The following is a 25,469-nucleotide window of genomic DNA, read 5'->3' as shown; positions in this document are numbered from 1 at the left end:
CTCTTGGAGCTGTCAGAGAGGTAAAGCTCCTCCTCTTGGAGCTGTCAGAGAGGTAAAGCGTCTCCTCCTCTTGGAGAGCTGTCAGAGAGGTAAAGCGTCTCCTCCTCTTGGAGAGCTGTCAGAGAGGTAAAGCGTCTCCTCCTCTTGGAGAGCTGTCAGAGAGGTAAAGCGTCTCCTCTTGGAGAGCTGTCAGAGAGGTAAAGCGTCTCCTCTTGGAGAGCTGTCAGAGAGGTAAAGCGTCTCCTCCTCTTGGAGAGCTGTCAGAGAGGTAAAGCGTCTCCTCCTCTTGGAGAGCTGTCAGAGAGGTAAAGCGTCTCCTCCTCTTGGAGAGCTGTCAGAGAGGTAAAGCGGGGTATATGGACAGAGCCAGCCCTCTGCTCCATACTGTGAGACGGATCCAGACAGACAAGGCTGAATAAAGTGCAGGTTTGGCTAATCCTCGAGGCCAAATCCTTGTCTGTCTGACACTTCAGTCTCTCCTCTCTATTCCCTTCTCTCTCCAAAATTGGTTTACCACCGAAGCCTTTCTCAGAAGTTTCGGTCTTTCACTCTGTGGAGCTGTAATATGGCATCTGCTGACCTAACTGTAATTGGGGAATTTGCGGTTTGCACAAACTATATTGCGTTGTCTTGTGTTCCTCCCGAGCTATGATCTTGTTCAATATGTGTAATCCTTAGGTTCATTAAGTACACAGTAATTTGCAGTGCGTTGGGAAAGTATTCAGTCTCCTTGACTTTTTCCACATTTTGTTAGGTAAATTCTCATCAATCTACACACAATATCCCATAATGAAAAAACATTTTAGATATGTTTGTTAATGTATATAAAAAAAGGAAATCTCCCATTTACATAAGTATTCAGACCCTTTACTCAGTACTTTGTTGAAGTACCTTTGGCAGTGATTACAGCCTCGAGTCTTCTTGGGTATGACGCTACAAGCTTGGCACACCTGTATTTGAGGAGTTTCTCCCATTCTTCTTTGCAGATCCTCTCAAGCTTTGTCAGGTTGGATGGGGAGCATCACTGCACAGCTATTTTCAGGTCTCCAGAGATGTTCGATTGGGTTCAAATCTGCGCTCTGGCTGGGCTACTCAAGGACATTCGGAGACTTGTCCCAAAACTACTGCGATGTCTTTTTTGTGTGCTTTGGGTTGTTGTCCTGTTGGAAGATGAACCTTCGGCCCAGTCTGAGGTCCTGGGCACTCTGGAGCAGGTTTTCATCAAGGATCTTTCTGTACTTTGCTCCGTGCATCTTTCCCTCGATCCTGACTAGTCTTCCGGTCCCTGCCGCTGAAAACACAGCATGATGCTGTCACCACCATGCTTCGCCGTAGAGATGGTGCCAGGTTGCCTCCAGACGTGCACTTGGCATTCAGGCCAAAGGTTTCAATCTTGGTTTCATCAGACCAGAGAATTTAGATTCTCATGGTCTGAGGTGCCTTTTGGCAAACTCCTAGCAGACTATCATGTTCCTTTTACTGAGGAGTGGCCACTCTACCATAAAGGCCTGATTGATGGAGTGCTGCAGTGATAGTTGTCCTTCTGGAAGGTTCTTCCATCTCCACAGAGGAACTCTGGAGCACTGTCAGAGTGAACATCGGGTTTTTGGTCACCTCCCTGACCAAGGCCCTTCTCCCCCGATTGCTCAGTTTGGCTGGGCGGCCAGCTCTAGGAGGAGTCTTGGTGGTTCCAAACTTCTTCCATTTAAGAATGATGGAGCCTGCTGTGTTCTTCAGGATCTTAAATGCTGTAGAAATGTTTTGGGTACCCTTCCCCAGATCTGTGCCTTGACACAATCCTGTCTCGGAGCTCTACGGACAATTCCTTCAACCTCATGGTTTGGTTTTGTTCTGAAATGCACTGTCAACTGTGAGACCTATATAGACAGGTGTGTGCCTTTCCAAATCATGTCCAATCAATTGAATTTTTCACAGGTGGACTCTAATCAAGTTGTAGAAATATCTCAAGGATGATCAATGGAAAGAGGATGCGCCTGAGCTCAATTTTGAGTCTCATAGCAAAGGGTCTGAGTACTTATAAGCCGGATGTGGAGGTCCTGGGTTGGCGTGGTTACTCGTGGTCTGCGGTTGTGAGGCAGGGTTGGACGTACTGCCAAATTCTCTAAAACGATGTTGGATGCACTTTATGGTAGAGAAATGAACATTCAATTCTCTGGCAACAGCTCTGGTGGACATAGCTGTAGTCAGCATGCCAATTGCACACTCCCTCAACTTGAGACATCTGTGGCATTGTATTGTGACTAAACTGCACATTTTAAAGTGGCCTTTAATTGTCCCCAGCACAAGGTGCACCTGTGTAATGATCGTGCTGTTTAATCAGCATCTTGATATGCCACCTGTCATGTTGATGGATTATCTTGGCAAAGGAGAAATGCTCGCTAATAGGGATGTAAACAAATTTGTGCACAATTTGAGAGAGAAACCTTTTGTGCGTGTGGAATATTTCTGGATTTCTTTTTATTTCAGCTCATGAAACATGGGACCAACACATAACATGTTGCATTTGTATTTTTGTTCAGTATAGTTATAGGATGTGTATCATGGCAACAGTACGTATCACTTGGACACGCATGTGTGCACGCATTTGTAATTTTTTTTATCCCAATGAAAGTTCACCTTTAGATGACAGCCTCCCCCATCTCTTCCTAGTATGCGTCTTCTTCTCTTTCGTTCTTTCTTTTGCTCTCTTTAGTTCTTTTTTTTGTTGCTCTCTTTCTTTCGCTCTCTTTCGTTCTTTCTTTCGCTCTTTCGTTCTTTTGCTCTCTTTCGTTCTTTCTTTTGAAGGGTGAGAGTGGCTTAAAAGAGGGAGGAAACAGGCAGGAAGAGAGAGGGGGAGGGAGGGAAGAGGCATTACTCTGGGATCAAGCAGCTGGTTAGTCAGCTAGTAGGCCTCTGAGTTGCTTTGCTCTAGCCACAGCTTGCTTGTCAGTCTTTTAAGCGGCGGCCTTTGATTACATAGTCCTGTTTTGATGGTATTTTCTGGCGTTCAGGGATGTGGTGTCTCAAGTACAGCCAGGAAGAGCTGTCCTGGCTGTTGGCTGGCTACCACGGCTGAGAATTCACTGTACACAAATGGATGCACTCTCTTGCACAGTTGCCGACTTCTAAACTCGCACGCCATAGTTCAGTCCTCTAGTCAGCCTTCAAGCCTGTGAGTTCCCTGCATCCCGGTGAAGGGATGTTCTAACTGACAGGTCTGGCCCATGTCAGACATACTTTACTGTGTGTACAGTACCGGAGATGGGGACAATTTCTGAATACAGCAGGTTTTTGGTCTCATCCTACACAAAGAACAACCAAGTATTACATCACATTGAAAGGTAAATAAACACTCTGTTCTGAGGACCGTTACAAAGAGAGCTTTCATCCCACACTACTTGATTAACCAAAGGTCAATTGCTTTTTCAAACGTCCCACAACAGTTGACTGAGAAAATGACTCTCTGTACCTCAGCTTTTCTTCCCAGTCATTAGTCCCAATAACGGAGAGCTGACACACTGCTCCGAGGGAAATTACTTAACACACAATTGACTTCACTAATTGACTCTACTGCTGTGACGAGGAGAAACTTTCTTTGACTTTGTCCCCTGAAAACAATGTCCAGAATCCCCCTCCCATCCCTGTACACACACGCAAACCTAACAGCCCGGCCCATAGGATTAGGGAGGAGAAGATCCCCAACATGAAAGCGGAGTCTTCTGACTGATCAGCAAGACGGACGGGCAGCAGATCAATCAGGTTTCAATGAGACAGAGGGTCTTTGAAGCGGCTAGCTAACACTGCTTGGCTAATCAATGAAGAACTGCCCGCTTGTTAGCACCTTCAAAGACTCATAGAAAACAAACAGTCCCTCTGGCATCATCAACTCTGTGCCTGCCTCACCCAGTCCTCCCTCCCTCCACGCCACTTTGCTCAACCCACAATGCCACACACAACTCATCTCTCCCTCTTGCTCTTATTCTGTCTTTAGTTCTTTCTCTCACTCTCTCTCCCCCTCCGCCTCTCGCTCTCTCTCTTGCGCTCGCTACTTGGTTGTTGATGATTAAATGCAAATGGCTTCCTTCCTACATTCCACATTAAGAGGGTGTACAGTAGTTTGTTGATGTTAATTGTCTTTGAGTATGGAAGCAGAGTGTTGGTACAGTAGTGGATGACCTCATGGAACTACCTGTGGCAGGAACAGGAAGTTCTTTACACGCACGCACACTGACGCAATATGGATCAAATGCAATATGCCTGATAGCCCTCTAGGCTTTGGTTTCATTGAGAGTGCAATGGCCACTTCTGACTGGATAAATATTTTCTGATGATGAGGGGATATTGTAACTGCGTATAAATTGCATCCTCAGACCTTGTATGTATTGTGTGTGAGTTCAGTTCCAGAGTCCAGACTACATACAGTATACCCCAGTGATTACAGATCTGCTATCAGTCTGACTGTGCTATCAATAAAAAAAATGCCCGACACAGATCTCGTTAAAAAAAAAAAAACATCACTTTGTATATTATGGTCCACTCCATGTCCACTAGTGTCCTCTCCTTCCTTCCCTCCCTCCCTCTCTCTCCAGGAGCAGAGCCCCAGTAACCAGACGTCTCTGGCCATGATGCAGGAGCCCCAGGAGATGGTGGAGGAGACGGTCACCATTGAGGAGGACCCTGGCACGCCCACCTCCCACGTGTCCGTGGTCACCTCCGACGACGGCACCACGCGACGCACAGAAACCAAGGTACTGGGGGAAGCAACGTTGTCACACATCACATCAAATTAGGTAGTAGGTACCTAGATGCAGGAGGAGAAGAAACTCACACACTATATTGAAACTTTTTAATGAGGCAAATTGTTTGGGTTGCTTACAACCCTGTGAAATGTATGTGGCAGGTTGCTGCAGTAAAGCAGCATGGTAATTGTTTTATTGCAACTCAGCAGCCTAAAGTGACGGTCTCTAATAGAGGTCGACCGATTATGATTTTTCAACACCGATACCAATACCGATTATTGGAGGACCAAAAAAGTCGGTACCGATTAATCGGACGATTATTTTTTGTAATAATGACAGTTACAACAATACTGAATGAACACTTATTTTACCTTAATATAATACATCAATAAAATCAATTTAGCCTCAAATAAATAATGAAACATGTTCAATTTGGTTTAAATAATGCAAAAACAAAGTGTTGGAGAAGAAAGTAAAAGTGCAATATGTGCCATGTAAGAAAGCTAACATTTAAGTTCCTTGCTCAGAACATGGGAACATATGAAAGCTGGTGGTTCCTTTTAACATGAGTCTTCAATATTCCCAGGTAAGAAGTTTTAGGTTGTAGTTATTATAGGAATTATAGGACTATTTCTCTCTATACGGTTTGTATTTCATATACCTTTGACTATTGGATGTTCTTATAAGCACTTTAGTATTGCCAGTGTAACAGTATAGCTTCCGTCCCTCTCCTCGCTCGAATCAGGAACACATCGACAACAGCCACCCTCGAAGCAGCGTTACCCATGTAGAGCAAGGGAAACAACTACTCCAAGTCTCAGAGCGAGTGACGTTTGAAACGCTATTAGCGCGCACCCGGCTAACTAGCTAGCCATTTCACATCGGTTATACCAGCCTAATCTTGGGAGTTGATAGGCTTGAAGGGGTGGGTATAATTTGTGGAACGTTCCAACAGGAATCTGTTCCAAAAAACGTAAAGTAAAATGTTGCCAACCAACAACGCATACAAAGTTTTTACGAAGTTTTTGGAATAGATTCCTGTTGGAACGTTCCACAAATTATACCCACCCAGGTTGAAGTCATAAACAGCGCAATGCTTGAAGCACAGCGAAGGGCTGTTTGAATGAATGCTTACGAGCCTGCTGCTGCCTACCACCGCTCAGTCAGACTGCTCTATCAAATCATATACTTAATTATAATATAATAAACACACAGAAATACGAGCCTTAGTTTCCGGATTCGACCATATTAATGACCTATCATCTCGAAAACCAACGTTTTTTTTCTTTCAATGACATACGGAACCGTTCCGTATTTTATCTAACGGGTGGCTAAGTCTAAATATTCCTGTTAGGCATTGATATTTATGGTTAGGAACATTGGTGTAACGACAGTACTTTTTTCGCAAATGCGCTTGTTAAATCAACACCCGTTTGTCGAAGTAGGCTGTGATTCAATGAAAATTAACAGGCACCGCATCGATTATATGCAACGCAGGACACGTTAGATAAACTAGTAATATCAACCATGTGTAGTTAACTAGTGATTATGTTAAGATTGATAGTTTTTTTTATAAGTCTAATGCTAGCTAGCAACTTACCTTTGCTTCTTGCTGCCCTCGCGTAACAGGTAGTCAGCCTGTTAATCCTTGTGGAGTGCAATGTAAGGCAGGTGGTTAGAGCGTTGGACTGGTAACCGAAGGTTGCAAAAACGAATCCCCCCTGAACAAGGCAGTTAACCCCCGTTTCTAGGCCGTCATTGTAAATAAGAATGTGTTCTTAATCTGACTTGCCTAGTTAAATAAAGGTGTAAAAAAATATATATATATTAAATCGGCAAATCAGTGGCCAAAATACCGATTACCGATTGTTATGAAAACTTGAAATCGGCCCTAATTAATCGGCCATTCCGATTAATCGGTCGACCTCTAGTCTCTAAGGCCCGTGATCCTTTAGCCAGATGCCCAGATTTTGTCTTACAGTTTGGTTACTGTTTCAGTATTGCTCCTACAGTATTTTGTGTTGCGGGTTCTTTTTTCTTGATTCCCCTCTATTGTGTTTTGTTGTTTCTATATAAGGATATGTCAACTAACCTGAAGGTGAGTTCGAAAAATTTCCCCCCTCATCACTTTACTATCAACTCACGACACCATTTTGTGTGTGCCCATGTCTGCCGCGTGCGGCCACACCCTTCTGTCACACAGGCAGTCTCTCTTACCGCATCACAGCCAGCCCAACGCTCCACAGCTCCAGTATTGTTCCTCTTACTGTCCTTCCTGAATGTAGCTCACAGCTTTCCCCCTTCAGTCAGGCCTGCTCCACGCCATGCACACTACCGCTCCAGACAGTGTCTCAGTGCAGTGTGCTTCCTGATGGAATGGGGCTCCCAAAATGGCACCAAGTTCTATAGCGCTCTGGTCAAAACTAGTGCATCATATAGGGAGTAGGGTGCAATTTTGGATGCAGCCCCAATAGAGCGGAGATGTTATTTTCCCAAAAGTCTGGTTCCCTAGGGAGGGACCCAAGGGAAGGACCCTGGCTAGAGCTCTGGTACACTAGACACACAACAGAGTCTGCAATTAAACAGCCCAGCTAATCCCTCTGTTTCACTGTGTGTGCTGCTATCCTATTGTAAGGGATTGGACACATGTACACTAAAGCGAACAGGCACACACACGCACACACACACACACAAGCGCACGCACACCGCTAAGTAAAACATTAATCAAGGGCTTGGGGAGTCAGGGAGTGAGGGTCACTGATTTTAAGGACACAATTCCATAGGGATGAGAGAGGATGCTTTTTGGAAGTCATTTTGAGGGGAAGAAGCAGATTAAAAGACGGTTTTGACCGTTCCTTTCTAATTGGTGTCATCGGTTGGCCAGCCAGCTTGTGATGGAAGCCTGCATACGTGACATTTCCGGACTTTCATCCCTCTCTCTCAATCGCTTTCTCTCCCTCTCTTTCTTTCTCTTACTCCCCCTCGCCCTCGCTCTCACTCTTTTCTTATCTGTTGAATTTACAGTATGTGTAATTGGGTTCCTTTGAACAGGAGGCTCCAGCTGGCTACTTACTGCTAATGCATTTCCTTTCATGTATTCTGAGTATCCCCTCCAAGCACAGTGAGATTTCACACTATTGCTTTTGGGAAAAAAAACATGTTTTTTAATGCTAAACACATATGCAAACAAGGCAAGCAGCAGTATAAGCAGTATCAGTAGCCAGCCACCACACTGAAATAAACAGACCAAAACAAGGCCTGGGAATAAGTTAATGTGGAGTGGCGTTCGCTGTTTAAAGGCTAACTATCTAACCGCTCCAGCTGTGAAGGAGTGAGTGAGTCAGTCAACTGGCTGGCTAGTATGTGGTACTCGCTAACTGCACGCACGTACACACACACACACAGGGAATGGGCGTCACCATGTCCATCCTCCATCTCCCTCCCAACACACTGTGCTTTTCTGTGGACATGGTCCAGTGATACACTCACACTGTTCTTTTAAAGGAGGTAAATGAAAAGCTGTAAAAAGCAGCAGCGTTCCTTCCGTGTCCTGTGGATGGGAGTTAATGAGGGTTAAGGCACGCCACAAACGCAAACAACACAACAGGCCTTAATACACAACAGCACACACGAGGGAGAAAGGTCTCAATGGAAAGAACGAAACCCACACGGATACAAAATGCTCAGCTGTAGCGTCAGTCAATTTTAATATGCTGTTTTGGTGGGGTTTTTTTTTCCTGTTGTTGAATGGGTTGAATCAACAGGCTCGTCCATGTACCGTGTATGTGCAGACAACTGCCAATGTGATGCCGGGTACTACTTACTGACCACCTCAGCCATCAACACTTTCCCATAGGTGACCAAGGTGATCAAAACCATCACCCGCCACACTTACCTGCCAGTGACCATCATCGAGACCCTGGTGGTTCCGGAAGGTTCCATCTCACCGCAGTCCAAACCCAGCACCCCGGCGCCCACCTCTTCTCCCACCCCATCACAGACAGACACAGTAAAGAACCCCAAGGCTGTTTTTTTTGTCTTGAAGTGAACCCCTAACCCTTCCTGCTCGTATCTCCTTAAACCTCCCACTAACTCCAGTGCAGTTGGTGTATCAGTTTGAGCTCTCCGTCTATAAAAGTTGAATGCGGCAGAGATCGTGAAAGTTTTACGGCGCTATAAAAACGGCGTGGGATGCCTGCCCTCCCTCCTCCTTTAACAGCCTAACACTTGGTAAACATAGGCTCCGGTTTGACTGCAGGCACCTTTCATTAGAGCGAGGGAGCGCACTGCCTTAGCCACATGGCCCTGACAAATACATACAGACCCACACACACACACACCAGCGTTTTAGAGACTCTCGTTTAGCCCGTTTACAGTAGTCTAGATGGGTCTATTCTGTAGCCCTCTGAAGCACCATCCCCAGCCCCCACGTCTGCTTGTTTTTGCATGTTGTGATCTATAGCGGATCAAAGTTCTGTTTGAAACCTGTGACGGTTTCTCGTGCCGTACCAGCGAAGGCTCTTTAGAAGTCATGTTAGTACAAAAACGTGGTGTTCGTCAAGGCTTCTCTCCCTGGCTGAGTTGGAAGACGGGCTCGTCAAAGATGGCAGATGTTTAGCCTGTGGTGGTTATTCAGTTTTAGGGCCAGAATCAGGATTGAAGAACACTGCTGAATAGTTCCTGGTAGTGGTCCTCAACCCCAGGCCTAAGAGATCATCTCCACATTTCTGCACAGTGTAGGAGGCATCGGGTATTTTTGAGTGAAGAGCGACCCCCGTTCAGACCAGACCTGCACTCAATTACCGTCACCACCTGCATTTGAAATGAATGGCAATAAAAGTCCTCTAATCAAGCAGCTGAGAAGAGAAAGCCAGCCTGTTATTTCAAGGCCAGCGGTTCAAGCTGTTTCATTAAGTTTGGAATCTGACAAAGGCTTTATTTTTAACATGAAAGGGATGATTGTATGCGAGTTACACTCAAAGGGAGGGGGAGCAGCTCTGCCAGCGTAGTATGAAGTAGCAAACCAATGGATGGCAGTGAAGGGTGGTCTTTAGATGTTACCGAAGCGCCATAATTATTCACTAACATGACTGGGAATAGACCGTTTCTTGGCCGATTTGAATTTAAAATACCTCACAGTTGGGGACAGGGTGTGAACAAACTAAAGGCTTTGTGAAAATGGGATCAAGATTTCAAGTTCTCATATGTAATGACTGTGAACGTTTAACATTTATGATTCACGTTTTGTTCCCTGCTTTCTCTTGAGATGTTTAGGACCTTATTGAGTTTCCTCGTTATCGTTTCATGCCTTTGCTTCAATTCTTGTGGGAATGGACCCTCTCCGTGCACCTTGTCAGGCACACCGCGAATTGCATCAGACATGGGGCCCCTCCCAATGACCATTAATTTTCATCAATCTCATTAATTCTGAAAATGAATTTATAGCCGCGGACAAAATAGCCAATTATCGCCACTGCAGAATTCACTGGGCAGCAAATTGGTTTCTGTATCAGTGCTGAACCTCAGGCTGAGGTTAGATGCAGCTAACCCTCCCTGACTGCCAGACGGCTTCAGCACTCAGACAAGTAGGAGTGTGATGTAGGAAGTACAAGATGTATCGATATACAGTAGATATAGTTTACTAGTGCTCTATAAGACAGTCAGTCCCCAGTTATGACTGTCACCTTCCGAAATGGCCCCCTATTCCATATGTGGGGGGGGGAAGACATGTCACAGAAACTCACCCTTATTTCCAACACAACCTAGCATTGTTTTTTTCTAATAGAAATGGATGAAAAGCAATGGTACGACCCTACCTCCTTCAGCGTTTCCCAATGCATGACCTTCGACCTGTTATTGACAGTGCCTGCCTGCGGTGTCACTCTTTAAAGGAACAATGTTGTCCTCATCTCATTCCTCAGCACTCTCACTGTGTGGCATCGGCATCCCACTGGCCTGTCTGTGATTCAACAGGCTGCATCGGTGTGCGTGTGTCCATGCTGTCTCTCACTGGGTTTATCTGTAGGTAACCTCCTCCCCAGGCTGACTTACTACAATATAGAGAGAGCTGTCTGGGGACGGGATTAATCTGTAGTCTGTCTGTTTGTCTGGTGGGACACCTGAACATACTGTTAAGTACAGTCATGTCAGGGTGATCAGAATGTTTCAACATTGTCCTCATCAACTGTTGTGTGTGTGTGTGTGTGTGTGTGTGGCCCATACACACAAATGACTTTCAGGATTGGGTAGTAACTGATTTAACTTATAATGTAATCAGTCTAACTTTGTCTTTGTGATCTCCTCTCCTCTAGGTGACGAAGATGGTGAAGACGGTGACCACGCGGACGGTTCGACAGGTGCCCCTGGGCCCCGACGGCCTGCCCCTGCCCGAGGGCTCCTCCCCGCTGGGCAGCTACACAGACTCCATCGACCGGCGCTACCTGAAGAACGGCGAGCGCTACATCACCACGCCGCAGGCCACCTCCACGCTCACGCGCTCCTACAACAACTACAACGACTCCTACACCGACACGCTCCCCCCCGATGCCGGCGGGAGCCAGTACGGTGGGCGCCACTATGGCCTCCACGACGGCTACGGGATTGGAGACATGACAGACAACTACGGCAGCCTGTCGCGTGGCGTCAACTTCCGGCCGCCCCGCTATCCCTACGCCATGGCTAACAGCTATCGGACGGAGAACAGCTACGGGACTTTACCCATTCGGAAGGATGACTACGGCCACGTGGCCCAGCCTCAGGTGCCCATGGGCAGCAGCAGTGTGGACCTGAACCGGTCCCAGCCAGAACGCTTCCAGCCAGAGCCCTACGGACTGGAGGACGACCGCCGCAGCCTGTGCCCCGAGGAGGAGGAGCCCTATGACCTGGACCCTGACTACTCCACCGCCAGCCGACGCCAAGGCACGCTGCCGGGCACCAACCGTGGCAGGACCGTGAGAGAGCCGCTTCGCGACGGGCCACGTGTCAGGTGAGAACGATAGACGTGACAGAACGTAGTCTGGTTTTAGTCGTCTGAAAATGTTTAAGGTGACCTGGAAGATAGGATTGGACTGGTTTGGTCTGGTTTAGGTTGTCTGAAAAAATGGATGTGAGCTGCTTTCTTGACCAGGTTTATCTTGAAAACAAGTCTTTCTTGTTACATAAAGATAAAGTATAGTTAGGACTCAACTTTTGAGCAGGGTGGCGATTGGAATCTTTGCTGTGATTTGTTTGAGTGGATGTAGCAACCTGTATCATCCTAGCTGTATCCTAGCTACGCCTTGGTGTGTCTTAGCTGCAGGAGACCGATTCTTTCCTCGAAGTGATGCACAATGAGGACTAGTTTTATGCATGGCTACAGGCGTTGTCTGAGACGTGAGAAGAATAGTCTTCTCAAGATGAGGAAAATTAAGAATACATGTCTTATTCTTCTGGCATGCGTGAGAAACAAAGGTGTGTGTGTGTGTGTACATATGTGAACAGATGTGTTTTCTCCTTGAGAGATTCCTTTTCTCCTTGAGAGATTCGGCGTTGAAGGGAAGAGGCTTTGATATCCGTTTTCATGCAAATGGCGGTTGAACATGTGTTTATGTCAGAAGGACAGACTGTTAGACATGGAAAAAGAGAGGGAGGGAGAAGAGACCGTTAGGCAGAGGAAGAGAGAGAAACAGAGGCAGATATACAGAGGGAGGGGGAGAGAGAGAGGCAGTTCGACAAAGAGACCGTGAGAGACGGACAGTTCGATAGGGAAACAGACCGAGGGAAAGTGGAGATTGTTAGACATAAGAAGAGGAGAATGAGTGAGAGCTCGAGTGAGAAAGAGAAGCGTTGAGACAGAGGGAGAGAGACTGTGTTGTCTGTCTCTCTTCCCTGAGCCGTATCACTCTGGGCGACTTTCATTAACATGTCTGTAACCTCTGGGTCCATCTGCCAGAAACCAGCCAGGTAGCCTCTGACAAAACCCCCATAATGGGCCCTTAGTCACATATACACCTTCCAAACCAGATTTTTCCGACAAACTTTGGCATCCCACCAACTTTTTTTCTTTATAACTGAACGGTGTTGCTGTTCCGCGGACCGACCTAGTCATGATTGCGCTTAAGTTCTGCATATGGCTTAGGATGAAATGTAGCCATAATGCTGAGGTGGCATTGGCACAAACTTACTAGACTTTTAACACATTGGCTACACACATACTGCAATGTAAACTGGCTAACTTGTCTGGACCGCTACCTCCGGGTGGGGTGGCGCAAGACACTCGCATGACCGTTGCGACCAAAAAGCCTGTGACTTGTCTCAATCCATCAATGGGATTTTGTTTAACTGAATCTCCGTTTGTATATTTGGTTAAGTCTGTCTGGGCGGATAAGTGGTGGCGGTATACCTCCATTTATCAATGATCAGAAACATTTAGCATGCAATAATGTTGCCTAGATCAAGTGTAGGACTATTTATTTTCCTCGATGGCATATGGGCAACTCCAGAAGCCCGCGGAGGTTGTGGCAGACCCGACGCCTGCTCCCTAACGAAGCAGAGTGAGGGTAGGAAAGAGATTTGAACATGGATTTAAAAATAAACCACCATAGGCTCGGGCTCTGTTTTCCAAATTTCACACGTTCCCTTGACGCAAATAATATTTGTATTTTATTCTGTTATGTTCCATTATATTATTAGCCTACCATAAAATGTGTGTTTACTGTGATCAGGGTAAATGTGTCTTGTCTGTTTTAATGAACAAAATAACTATTGATTTAATTTTCATGGCGCAGTCATGTTTCCCTATAGGCTGCACAGATCCAATAATAATGGATTTCTTTGATGTATTTAAAAAAAAAAATGGATATCTACCCACATCGGCCCACGTCTACTGCCTCTCCTACTTGCCGGTATTGTGTGCGGGTAATATAAAAGGCTTATCCCGGCAAGAATGTGGTAAAAATGGGGACTGTATGAATTGGGTTCTTAAAAACATTGCCAGATAAAAAAAATTACAGGCAACATTCCGTAAAGTCTGTCTGACAAGGCTACAATTAGTTCCACATTATCTCCCCTTTCAGGCCACACAATGTCCACTTTTCCTGTACTCTGTAGCACAAGAAAGAAACCTCAAGCAAATTGAAGGTGATGTTTGACGTGGAGCAGTGTGTGTTTAAAATACTTATTTTTTTGACCAGTGATCTGTAACAGATGGATTTATTCAAACTTCTATATTCTCTTTTTTTTCTTTCCATCGGAGAAGAATAAAATATGGGCCCTAAGCCAGTTTTAAGGGACGTGAGCTGAGGAAGTTTGTGAGGGAGGAAGAGAGGAATCCTGTGTGTCTGTCATGGAGATGTTCAAAGGGGATGCAGAATAGCATTGTGGCAGCCTCTGACAGTGCTGGGCTGCATTTCGGGGACATTGTTAATCAAGCGCACATACACACCCTGGAATGTAAACACAGAGTGGTGATGTGTTATATTTACGTCCTTGCTGTCCAGGGTCCTTGGGACGTCCCTACCCCATTGAAGTTGCCATTTTTAATGGTTAAAGTTGCACTATAGCACCAACGGTTATATTTATGCCCAGTGCAGGGGTGGGAAGTACAGATGGATGGTGCCTCCCTTTTAATCAGAGCTTCTGTCTGCATGGAACACACACACACACACACACACACACACACACACACACACACACACACACACCCCCCCCCCCTTCCAGATGCAAATGTACCCAATATACATACACACACACACACCCTGCCAGACAATGAGTCACTCTATCAGCTTGAGGCGGTTGCTGTGACAGGCAATTTGTACTGTACGCTACGTTTCACAACATACTAACGCACACACACACACGTGATTAGGCAATTAAGATGGCTAGCTCGCTGATTAATTTTCACAATGCGATACCTTATCGACGTGTACCTTGCATTTCGTCTTTTTTTTTCACCCAACTTTTTACCCAAGTCCAATGACATGGTGACATGTTTAGTTGATTTGACGTTAGTTGACAGCACTACCAAATGTTCATCAAAACGAAGTGTTGAACTGACGTGCCCAGTGGGTGAGTCCTTTCTTTGGGGAAAAACCTCACATACCGTCTTTCCATCATGCTCCATCACTTCCTGTATCACCTTTCAAACAAACAGATCTGATGTAACACATCTGGAGTCCAGTTATAAAAATACAACTGGATCTAGAATTAGTATGGCAAGGAGCGCACCTCCCAGAGCCCTCGTCTCTCCACACAAAACACGTTATGTAATTCTATCCTAAAATGTATTTGCGTTCAAAATCCTTTTTTCCCTAACCTCTTAAACCTAACCCTTACCATAATCCTAAACCTAACCCTTACCATAACCCTAAACTTAACCTGTAACCCTAAATCCTTGCTTGCTCACGCTCTCGCACGCGCACACGCACGCGCACACACTCATTAGTATCCCTCCATTAATAGTATGATGTTGAGGCTGCTGTATAAATGGCTGTAATGAATGTGTCAGTTAAAGCATTTTAATTACAGCTTATCGTCTAGTCGCTTTGAAAACCCTCTTATGGGAAAAGGAAAATTAAGATGTTTAGTGCAATATGGCTTCCTGCGCTTTCACTGCGCATGGTGGTTATAGTAATCTGTTACAGGATAGGAGGGTATAGTAATCTATTACAGGACAAGAGGAAAGAACTGTGTCGCCCACGCTCCTAGTCTTTAGTAACAAGTGTGTGTGTGTGTGTGTAGGTGTGTGTCAGGGTTCATCAACTAGATTCAGCGGATGGTCAGGAGGCCGGAACATAATTACAAATTTGTGGACTGTGAATTGACCGCAAGAAGCCCAAGCAGATATACACTGAATACAAATTTAAACACAACATGTAAAGTGTATGTCTCATGTTTCATCCCAGAATTGTTCCATGGGCACAAAAAGCTTATTTCTCTAACGTTTTGTGCACCAATTTGTTTTCATCCCTGTTAATGAGCATTTCTCCTTTCCCAAGATAATCCATCCACCTCACAGGTGTGACACATCAAGAAGCTGATTAAACAGCATAGACGTTACACAGGTGCACCTTGTGCTGGGGACAATAAAAGACGACTCTAAAATGTGCAGTTTTGTCACACAACACAATGCCACAGATGCATCACGCTTTGAGGGGGGTGCAGTTGGCAGGCTGACTGCAGGAATGTCCACTAGAGCTGTTGCCAGAGAATTTAATGTTAATTTCTCTACCATAAGCCGAGTCCAATTTTGTTTTAGAGAATTTGGTACTACGTCCAACCGGCCTCACAACCGCAGACCACGTGCAACCACACCAGCCCAGGACCTCCACATCCGGCATATTCACTTGCAGGGTTTTCTGACATTAGGCACCCGGACAGCTGATGGAACTGTGGGTTTGCCCAACAAAATAATATATTCACAAACTGTCAGAAACCGTGTCTGGGAAGCTCATCTGCATGCTCATCGTCCTCACCAGTGTCTTGACCTGACTGCAGTTTGGCGTCGTAACCAACTTCAGTAGGCAAATGGGTGCTCTTCACAGGTGAGTCCCGGTTTCAACTGCACCGGGCTGATGGCAGGCGTTGTGTGGGCGAGCGGTTCGCTGATGTCAACGTTGTGAACAGACTGCCCCGTGGTGGCAGTGGGGTCATAGCATGGGCAGGCATAAGCTACGAACAACGAACACGATTGCATTTTATCGATGGCAATTTGAATGTGCAGAGATAATGTGACGAGGCCGTGTGTGTGTGTGTGTGTGTGTGTGTGTGTGTGTGTGTGTGTGTGTGTGTGTGTGTGTGTGGAGAGAGACCGCTTTTAGCATGATTCTCCTGTCAACTTTGAGGTTTCTCATAAGCAGTTGGCTAAGTTGGGGAAAGGATGGGATGGGAAAGGATGGGGAAACTAAGTTCTCAACAGTCATGCTTTTTTTCCCGCACTTAATTGAAATAAGGAACAAACACTAGTTGTAAAAACAGATAATGACATCAAAACAGCTGAAGCAATTAGATTTTATTTTTTTAAAGCAACATTTGCTTATGCCTGCTTTGATTTTATTTCTTTGTTTTGTCTTGTGAGTCATAAAGAAGTTATTGCTCATTATTCAAAATGAGCTATCTGTTTGTATAGTGAAAAGTCACAGAGCTCATAAGCATGTGGGAATGTTCCTCCAAACAGAGATGGAAACTTTCTCAGCTGCTAATCCTTTGAGGTTCGACTTCTCAGGGAGAAGACCGGAGACCACAGGAATGGAGATTTGATCGACATAATTGGCTGTCACTCCTACACACTCACTTGCTCTCTCGCTTTCGCGCGCTCTCACACACATTCAAACACACACACACACACACACACACACACCCAGAGGAACACGTAGGATATTTAGCAGCTTCATTACCATGAAGAGTGTGAGCTGCTACTGTAATCATCCTGTGAGCATCATGTCTGGCGGCTGTGGTGGCGAGGGCCTTTCCCATCCCGTGAATAACCCGCCCCCTCTATCAACACAACGCCGCCAATTTAAATGCAAATCCTGACATTCCCATCACTCAGTCCGCAACCCGTTTACCAACCCTGGCGTCAGTTGTATTCAAATGAGTTCCATTTCAAACCCAACTGTACACTGATTGTCAGTGTCTGTGAGACCGTTGATGTAGTCGCATGTATCTGATAGTAATGAAGATATCATTTGGCAATACCCCATTCGGTCTTTTTTTCAGAGGGTATTCACAGCAGTGTTGTTTTTGCTTGTCTTTTCCTTTTAGCATTTGAATCGTCTCGAACTGTAGGTCTGAACGTGTTTAGACGAGACCGGGTGTTCACTAAGGAAGTGTCGGGTGCTGTATATCCTCGACTCGCTCGCAGCCATTTCTTTTTCCATGGTATCTATCATGCAGCTGTGAGGTGGCCTGGTTAAACGAGACTGAATGGTGAGCACTGGGTTCAGGCTGGTTGACCTAGGTTAACTGAGATGCCCTCGGGCCAAAACCTCCGCGTAGCAGGCGGACTAGCAGCCCTGGCCCAGTTTGGCCTTAATGACTGGGGCTTAATCGGCTCTGGGCCCTCCTATCCTTCATTACCAGACGAGGTTTGTGGTGCTTCACGTTCAAGTCCACTTTCACCCCTTCCTGTTAGAATGGTTCTTGTGCACGTTTCCTAGACTTGAAGGAACCGTTCTAAAACAGGAGGGGGTGATGCTATGCTGGACTACGCTGTACCATTCAGATGTAATGTCCTCAGGTAGCTGTGTGTGGAGCTTAAAATGCCACCCTTCAAGGATGTAACAAAGTCATTTTTGAGACTGGAGCTGCAGACACCTGTTTCAGGAGATGCTTGGCCACGATACCTAAACCTAACCTCGTACCACAATACCAAAACCGTGTTGACGCCTTAGAAACTTAGCCTAGCCACAGCCTGCGTTATCTTTCAGCTTAGCCTCTGTTTGTGGTTCACCTTTCAGTGCAGCTGCTTGCCTATCCACACCCAGACTCTGGCCTTGTCTTTGCTATGGCAGTGGTGGTTGGTTTGTTTTGTCTTTCGATACCAGCCAAACCCTAGCCTTCTGAATATATAAGGATTCAGTGTGTAGTTACATTGCTGCTCGGGTCTGAGCTTTTTCTCCCAGTTTGTGTTGATTTCTCTGGCAGTAAAATGTATAAAGTGATGCTATAAAACATGATATATGTTGTTTATTTAAACCCGTAGAGTAATGCACCCGCGAACACACAGCGATATCCTGATGAGATTCTCCCCCCTTGCAACGTGCGGCAGGGAGACATTTTTATGCACATAATTAACATAAAACTCATTCAAATTAAAGCACATAGTGGTTGTCTCTGACCGCTAGCACTCAGTTAGGGATGTCGCCCGTTTTGTTGCACCATACATCAAAGTTGCTCAAAACAGACCGGCCAGTTGTGTATGATAAACTAGCCTTTCTCTCTTGCTCTCGGTGGTAGGGAGGAGGGGAGGCTACAGGCGGTGGCGCATGGTGGGCAACATTAATTAGATTCCCCACTCTCACGTCCTTTCTCTGCCTCCTCCTTTGTTCCCATGAAAAGACACCAGAGGACAGAACAGAGCTAGTACAAGACAAAGTAGTGTCGTTCCTACCCCCAAATAAAGGGAAACCCCCTTGGGATAGTCCAACTATGGTTACTTTGTGACCATCCTCTCGGAGGAGAATAAAGTGCATCTCTTATCATCTACACGATGACCAAACCTGCTCCGTGCATCCGCCATCGTGCGCATGTTGAGTTTGTCTTCCCCACCAGACACGTTTAGGACACGCAGGTTGAAATATCAAAACGCACTCTGAACCAACTATACTGAACAAAAACGCAACATGTAAAATGTTGGTTTCATTAGCTGAAATAAAATATCCTCCTTACCCACAAGGGCATATGCTGTTAAAAACCAATGAGGCGGCGGGAGAGGCGGGACGTGCTGTGTCTAAAATGGAACCTGCCTATGCAGATGCTTGTTGACGCGCTCCACCAGTTTTGGATGACATTATTGAATAACATGCATGTGTACATTTCATTTTGCAACGCTCGCGCAACACAGGCGATGTGGTCAGCATATTACCCTTACGCGTGTGGAACAAGTAAAATCATCTTAGGATGTCTCTGTAAAAGCACCATAAATAACCTTTGGATAACAACAAGTTATCATGTTAAACCCCCTCAGTATCTAGATACAGTTTGCTTCAGAACCCTGATGATCTGTCAGTCAGGAGATCTCCTTGTACTCCGCAACTCTGACAGAGGAAAGGAAAAGTATGCGAATACACCAGGCTGACACAAAAGGCCCAGTCCCAGGAAGGCAGCCAGACCAGGCCAAGCAGGGCATTAAGCATCGTCGTTGGTGCTGCTGTGACCAGAAGGAGCCAGCCTGCGGGCCCTGAGGCAGTGTTGGGGCAGAAGCCTCCCTGTGGGCATGGTGGAGCGTCGGAGCTCGCTTTGCTGCTGCCTCTCCTGGGGGCCACACCACACCAGCCCCTCTGTGAGGGAGCCCAGAAAAGTTCAGAGTTTCTTTTTTCAATTTCTGCCTGGACTTTGTTGTAAGAGTCCCTTTTGCTCTTGGCTCTACAGGGCTCCATCTCAATCTTTCTTACTCTTTCTCTCTAGATCTCTTTCTTCCTTTGCCCCTATTCTCCTTTGCTTTGTCTTTACTCTCCCCCTCCCTACCTCCTCCTCTCTCTCTCTGCGCAAACGCCAGCACCCCCATTATTAATACAAGAGAAAGGCAAAAGAGAACATGGCTCCGAGACGATAGAGATGATTAATAAGTGGCGCCTGTTTCTTATCGACGGAGCTGTTTTTCCGGGCCTCACCGGCTGGGAGGCCCTCTGACAGAGTTAATAACAGAGCAGCCTTGTCTCTCCCCGTCGCTGTCCTCTTATCTCTCGCCCCTGTCCTTTCACCCCTCCTTCACCCCTTCCTCTATCTCCTTTTTCCCTCCATCATTCAATCTTTCCTACCTCACTTGGCCTTCATCAACTCTTATTCCCCCCTCTTTCTCTTGTAATCCCTCTCTTATACAAATTCCACTAAATGCTCCCTCCATCTGTTGTAGTGGTTGATAGTAGTAGCAGTGTTAAGCTCACTGTCATAGACAGTGAATTGTAAACCATTGTTCTTGTACAGAACATATCCAACTACAAATCCACACAGCAAGATGTAAAAATCCTTCAAACAATGTTACATGATCTTTCCTCAAACTTCTCCCTCTCTCTCTCTCTCTCCCAGGGGGTACGAGGACCCCATCGAGGCAGAGCTGGTTGAAGAGCGACACCCCTACATCCATGGCATGTACGCGGCCCCCCTGGCCCAGCCCGAGAGAGGGAGCATGGCCAGCCTGGACCGCCTGGCTGGCCGCCGCTCGCCCTCCATAGACAGCATCCGCAAGGACCCGCGCTGGCGTGACCCCGACCTGCAAGAGGTCATCGCCATGCTGGGCCACCCCATCGACCCGGTCAAGTCCAACGCCGCCGCCTACCTGCAGCACCTGTGCTACGAGAACGACAAGATCAAGAAGGATGTGCGCCAGCTGAAGGGGATCCCTGTGCTGGCAGGGTTGCTGGACCACCCCAAGGCTGAGGTCCACCGCAAGGCCTGTGGAGCCCTGAGGAACATCTCCTACGGCAAGGACCACGACAACAAGGTGGCAATCAAGAACTGCGACGGTATCCCAGCCCTTATCCGCCTGCTGAGGAAGACCAACGACATGGAGGTCCGTGAGCTCATCACAGGTGAGGAATCCCAGTGTACCCTCATGGGAAGAATGGCTGCCCCCCTCTGTCCAGAATTAATCCAGTCACTAACCAAAACTAGCTGCAGCTCATCTGTAAATAGTACAGTAAATATTAGGCATACTAGCCTTTTATTTGTAATTTACAAATGCTTTTTGTCCTCCGAATTAAATATGTATTACTCAGGTACGTTGTGAAAACCTGCATGACCTGGGGAACTAATGTACTGTTGTAGAATGACATTTCTTAGTCATGTCCTGTTATTCAATAACCGTATTCTCTGTTAGGGCATTGTGCTGTTGTGGTCTGGAGGTGTTATTGAAGCAGGTCCTGTATACTGTACGAGACGGAGAGAGAGAAATGTTCCATATGCACAAAAATATTTTGGCCACAAATTTGTTTACATCCCTTTTAGTGAGCATGTCTCCTTTGCCAAGATAATCCATCCACCTGACAGGTGTGGCATATCAAGAAGCTGATTAAACCGCATAATCATTAAACAAATGCACCTTGTGCTGGGGGCAATAAAAGGCCACTTTAAAATGTGCAGTTTTGTCACACAGCAAGCCACAGATGTCTGAAGTTTTGAGGGAGCGTGCAATTGGGTTTCTGGCTGAAGAAATGTCCACCAGAGCTGTTGACAGATAATATTATGTTAATTTCTCTACCATAAGCCGCCTCCAACGTCGTTTTAGAGAATTCGGCAGCATGTCCAACCAGCCTCACAATCGCAGACCCAGGACCTCAACATCCGGCTTCTTCACCTGCAGGATCTTCTGAGACCAGACACCCGGACAGCTGATGAAACTGGGTTTGCACAACCAAAGTTCTCTGCACAAACTGTCTGAAACCGTCACAGGGAAGCTCATCTGTGTGCGCGGCGTCCTCACCAGTGTCTTGACCTGACTTAAGTCGGCAAATGCTCACTGTCGATGGCCACTGGCACGCTGGAGAAGTGTGCTCTTCACGGATTAATCCTGGTTTCAACTGTACCGGGCAGATGCAAACAGCGTGTATGGCATTCTGTGGGCTAGCGGTTTGCTGATGTCAATGTTGTGAACAGGGTGCCCAATGGTGGAGATGGTATGGACGGGCATAAGCTATGAACAACAAACACAATTGCATTTTATCAATGACAATTTGAATGCACAGAGATACCGTGACGAGATCCTGAGGCTCATTGTCGTGCTATTCATCCGCTGCCATCACGTTTCTGCATGATACTGAATGGCCCCATGACACAAAGATCTGTACACAATTCCCTCCATGGCCTGCATACTCACCAGACATGTCCCCCATTGAGCATGTTTGGGATGCTCTGGATTGACGCATATGACAGCTCGTTCCAGGTCCTGCCAATATCCAGAAACTTTGCAAAGCCATTGAAGAAGAGTGGAACAGGCCACAATCAACAGCCTGATCAACTCTATGTGAAGGAGATGTGTCACGCTGCATGAGGCAAATGGTGGTCACACCAGATACTGACTGATATTCTGATCCACACCCCTACCTTTTTTTAAGGTATCTGTGACCAACAGATGCATATGGATGAGGGTTGATTTGCCTTTACGGCACAATGCGACTTGAAATCCCAACAAAAAAATAACCTCCCACCACAAGACAGGGGAACGGAGGGAAAGCCCTCCCCCTATATCTCCATCTCTTTCTCTGTCTCTCTAGTGGTCTATTCCCCTCTCTCTCTTGCTCTCTTCTCCCCGCTCTCTCCTCTCCTTGCTCTCTTCTCCCCGCTCTCTCCTCTCATTCCTCCCCGCTCTCTCCTCTCCTTCCTCTCTCTCTTGCTCTCGTGTTCTCCCCGCTCTCTCCTCTCCTTCCCCTCTCTCTTGCTCTCGTTTTCTCCCCGCTCTCTCCTCTCCTTCCCCTCTCTCTCCATCCCAGGCTAGAGCAAATTGGGCGTGTTTTTCAAAAAATATATATATAATATGGGGGCTTAATTTTGCATTATAAGGTTTTGTGCTGCTGTCCCCCGAAACCACAGCCAGTTCAGTTTTTTTTTGCAGGGAAAGGTTGACGTTGTTTTATAGGCACACAAGAAGTGGTCTCGTTCTTTTGTGTTTCCCTATGTGTTTCTTCTTCCTCCTGGATAGGATAGGCTTATGGCTATTTGTGCCCTCGAACAAAGACGGCGCTCATTAACGAGAATATCGTAAATTGTCTAATTTTCCATTCATAGGTAGTTTTGAAGATAGATTTGTAGGCGAACAGCTGCTAAACAGGTGTTCATTACACTTGTTCTCTACTTCAATAACAAATGCATAGAGATGCCGAGCGTGCTGGCAAGGTAAAAAAAAATCTGTCGTTCTGCCCCTGAACAAGGCAGTTAACCCACTCTTCCTAGGCCATCATTGACAATAAGAATTTGTCCTTAATTGACTTGCCTAGTTAAATAAAGGTAACATAAAAATAAATAGTCTGGCGGCGTTAGTATTAGTGCATCAGCATACCTCTCCAGAGGAAAAAGCTGTTGTGATGTGGTCCAGGTAAGCAGGGCCAGGGGAGTGAATGGGGAGAGGAGGTTAACAGGGGAACGAGAAGGCCAGCATTCACAATGCCACATGAAATGACCAACCACTGACTGCTCTAAAAGGATTCAGCTGCATTCCTCCTGCTTCCCAACTCGGCATTTAATGGATATATAAACCCACCACCACCATCCATTCCAGTCGGGATTTATTATATATAAGCCCCCTGTGTGGTAGGATGAGGAGAGGGGAGAGTGTAAGGGCTCAGGCGGAGACTTGGAGTGGCACTTGAGTTCACTTTGTGGCCCAGGAAATGGTACTGCTCTTTTTGAAGTTGGTGAGGAAAGAAATGTGTGTGTGTCGGCCGCTGCTGCCTGGCCCAGGGTTGCTTACACAGTTCTGGGTCTGGCACACACTTCTGTGGATTGGTGCTGCTCGTGGCCTGGCCACCCTACTGCAATCGAGGCAGGGGCCAGCTGTTCATCTCTATCAGCACACAAACACCCACTCTCTAGACACAGCCGTACACCCACTCTCTAGACACAGCCGTACACCCACTCTCTAGACACAGCCGTACACCCACTCTCTAGACACAGCCGTACACCCACTGTCTAGACACAGCCGTACACCCACTGTCTAGACACAGCCGTACACCCACTGTCTAGACACAGCCGTACACCCACTGTCTAGACACAGCCGTACACCCACTGTCTAGACACAGCCGTACACCCACTGTCTAGACACAGCCGTACACCCACTGTCTAGACACAGCCGTACACCCACTCTCTAGACACAGCCGTACACCCACTGTCTAGACACAGCCGTACACCCACTGTCTAGACACAGCCGTACACCCACTGTCTAGACACAGCCGTACACCCACTGTCTAGACACAGCCGTACACCCACTCTCTAGACACAGCCGTACACCCACTCTCTAGACACAGCCGTACACCCACTGTCTAGACACAGCCGTACACCCACTGATCTAGACACAGCCGTACACCCACTGTCTAGACACAGCCGTACACCCACTGTCTAGACACAGCCGTACACCCACTGTCTAGACACAGCCGTACACCCACTGTCTAGACACAGCCGTACACCCACTGTCTAGACACAGCCGTACACCCACTGTCTAGACACAGCCGTACACACTCCTACATGCAGGCATATGAGCAGACACGTGGCCCCCTGCCTGTCACTGGCTATTCTACTTATTTACATGACCTATCTCCTCCTGTAACGGCCCTTCATCCCCCTCCACTACCAACCACCCATCTCACTCACTCACTCACTCACTCACTCACTCACTCACTCACTCACTCACACACACACACACACACACACACACACACACACACACACACACACACACACACACACACACACACACACACACACACACACACACAGTTCCATAACTCCCCTCCCAGCTGCCGTGGCCACCGCCTCCACTCTCCTGGACTCTGTCATCTCTACTCAGCAATTAGCCTGTGACGCATGTGACAGCAGTAGGAGAGTTACAGCCCAGCCCCGCTGCATGGCTAGTATGTATGTTAGTCCCAAATCACCCCTCTCTCGCTCGCTCGCTATTGAATGGCAGGAGGGAGGGAGAGAGAGGTGTAATGGGCAGCTCTAAGTGAATGGGCCTGTTAGAGCAGCATGTCGGCAGTAGCCCGCACCCAGGAAATTGAATTAGCCGCCCAGGGCCCTGGGAGGGAGGAAAATACTGGTCCGCCTCCCATTTCCCCCGGCCCTTTCCCTGGCCTGGCCTGCCTCGGCTTGGCTTTCATTACCATCCATTACCTTGGGATTTGATTACGGAGGTTGAGGGAGGCCAGGCCAGGGAGGCTTCAGGTTCTTAAGGGGAAACGGGGAAAGAGAGTGAAAAAACAGATTACTTTAGAATTGGCACTGTGTTGGAGGTACAGGCCCACATGAAGTGATGTGAAAGAGCGGGAGTCGGTGCCCCAAGACTTATTTAAGATCCTCTTCAAAGAGGTAGTAGGGTTTCAGATGTTT

The 25,469-nt window shown here is 46.9% G+C and overlaps 1 protein-coding gene across 24 annotated transcripts in view; it reads left to right on the top strand.

Annotated features, from left to right (window-relative positions):
- Positions 1–25,469, top strand: part of arvcfb (ARVCF delta catenin family member b) — a 253,349-nt gene that overhangs the window by 177,878 nt on the left and 50,002 nt on the right. For 13 of the 24 annotated variants that reach the window (XM_082968493.1, XM_082968490.1, XM_082968495.1 and 10 more), the window contains 4 exons: positions 4,590–4,748; positions 8,596–8,748; positions 11,051–11,724; positions 20,463–20,965. In XM_082968493.1, coding sequence (XP_082824619.1) covers positions 4,590–4,748; positions 8,596–8,748; positions 11,051–11,724; positions 20,463–20,965 — 1,489 coding nt within the window. Of the gene's footprint in view, positions 1–4,589; positions 4,749–6,816; positions 6,838–8,595; positions 8,749–11,050; positions 11,725–20,462; positions 20,966–25,469 lie in introns of all 24 variants that reach the window. The other 11 variants (XM_014170908.3, XM_082968504.1, XM_014170909.3 and 8 more) reach the window with 2 other exon arrangements.

The sequence above is a fragment of the Salmo salar genome, chromosome 24 (genome assembly GCF_965601325.2).
Source record: "Salmo salar chromosome 24, fSalSal1, whole genome shotgun sequence".
In the NCBI taxonomy this organism is placed as follows: domain Eukaryota; kingdom Metazoa; phylum Chordata; class Actinopteri; order Salmoniformes; family Salmonidae; genus Salmo; species Salmo salar.
This window is presented reverse-complemented; position numbering and strand designations above follow the sequence as displayed.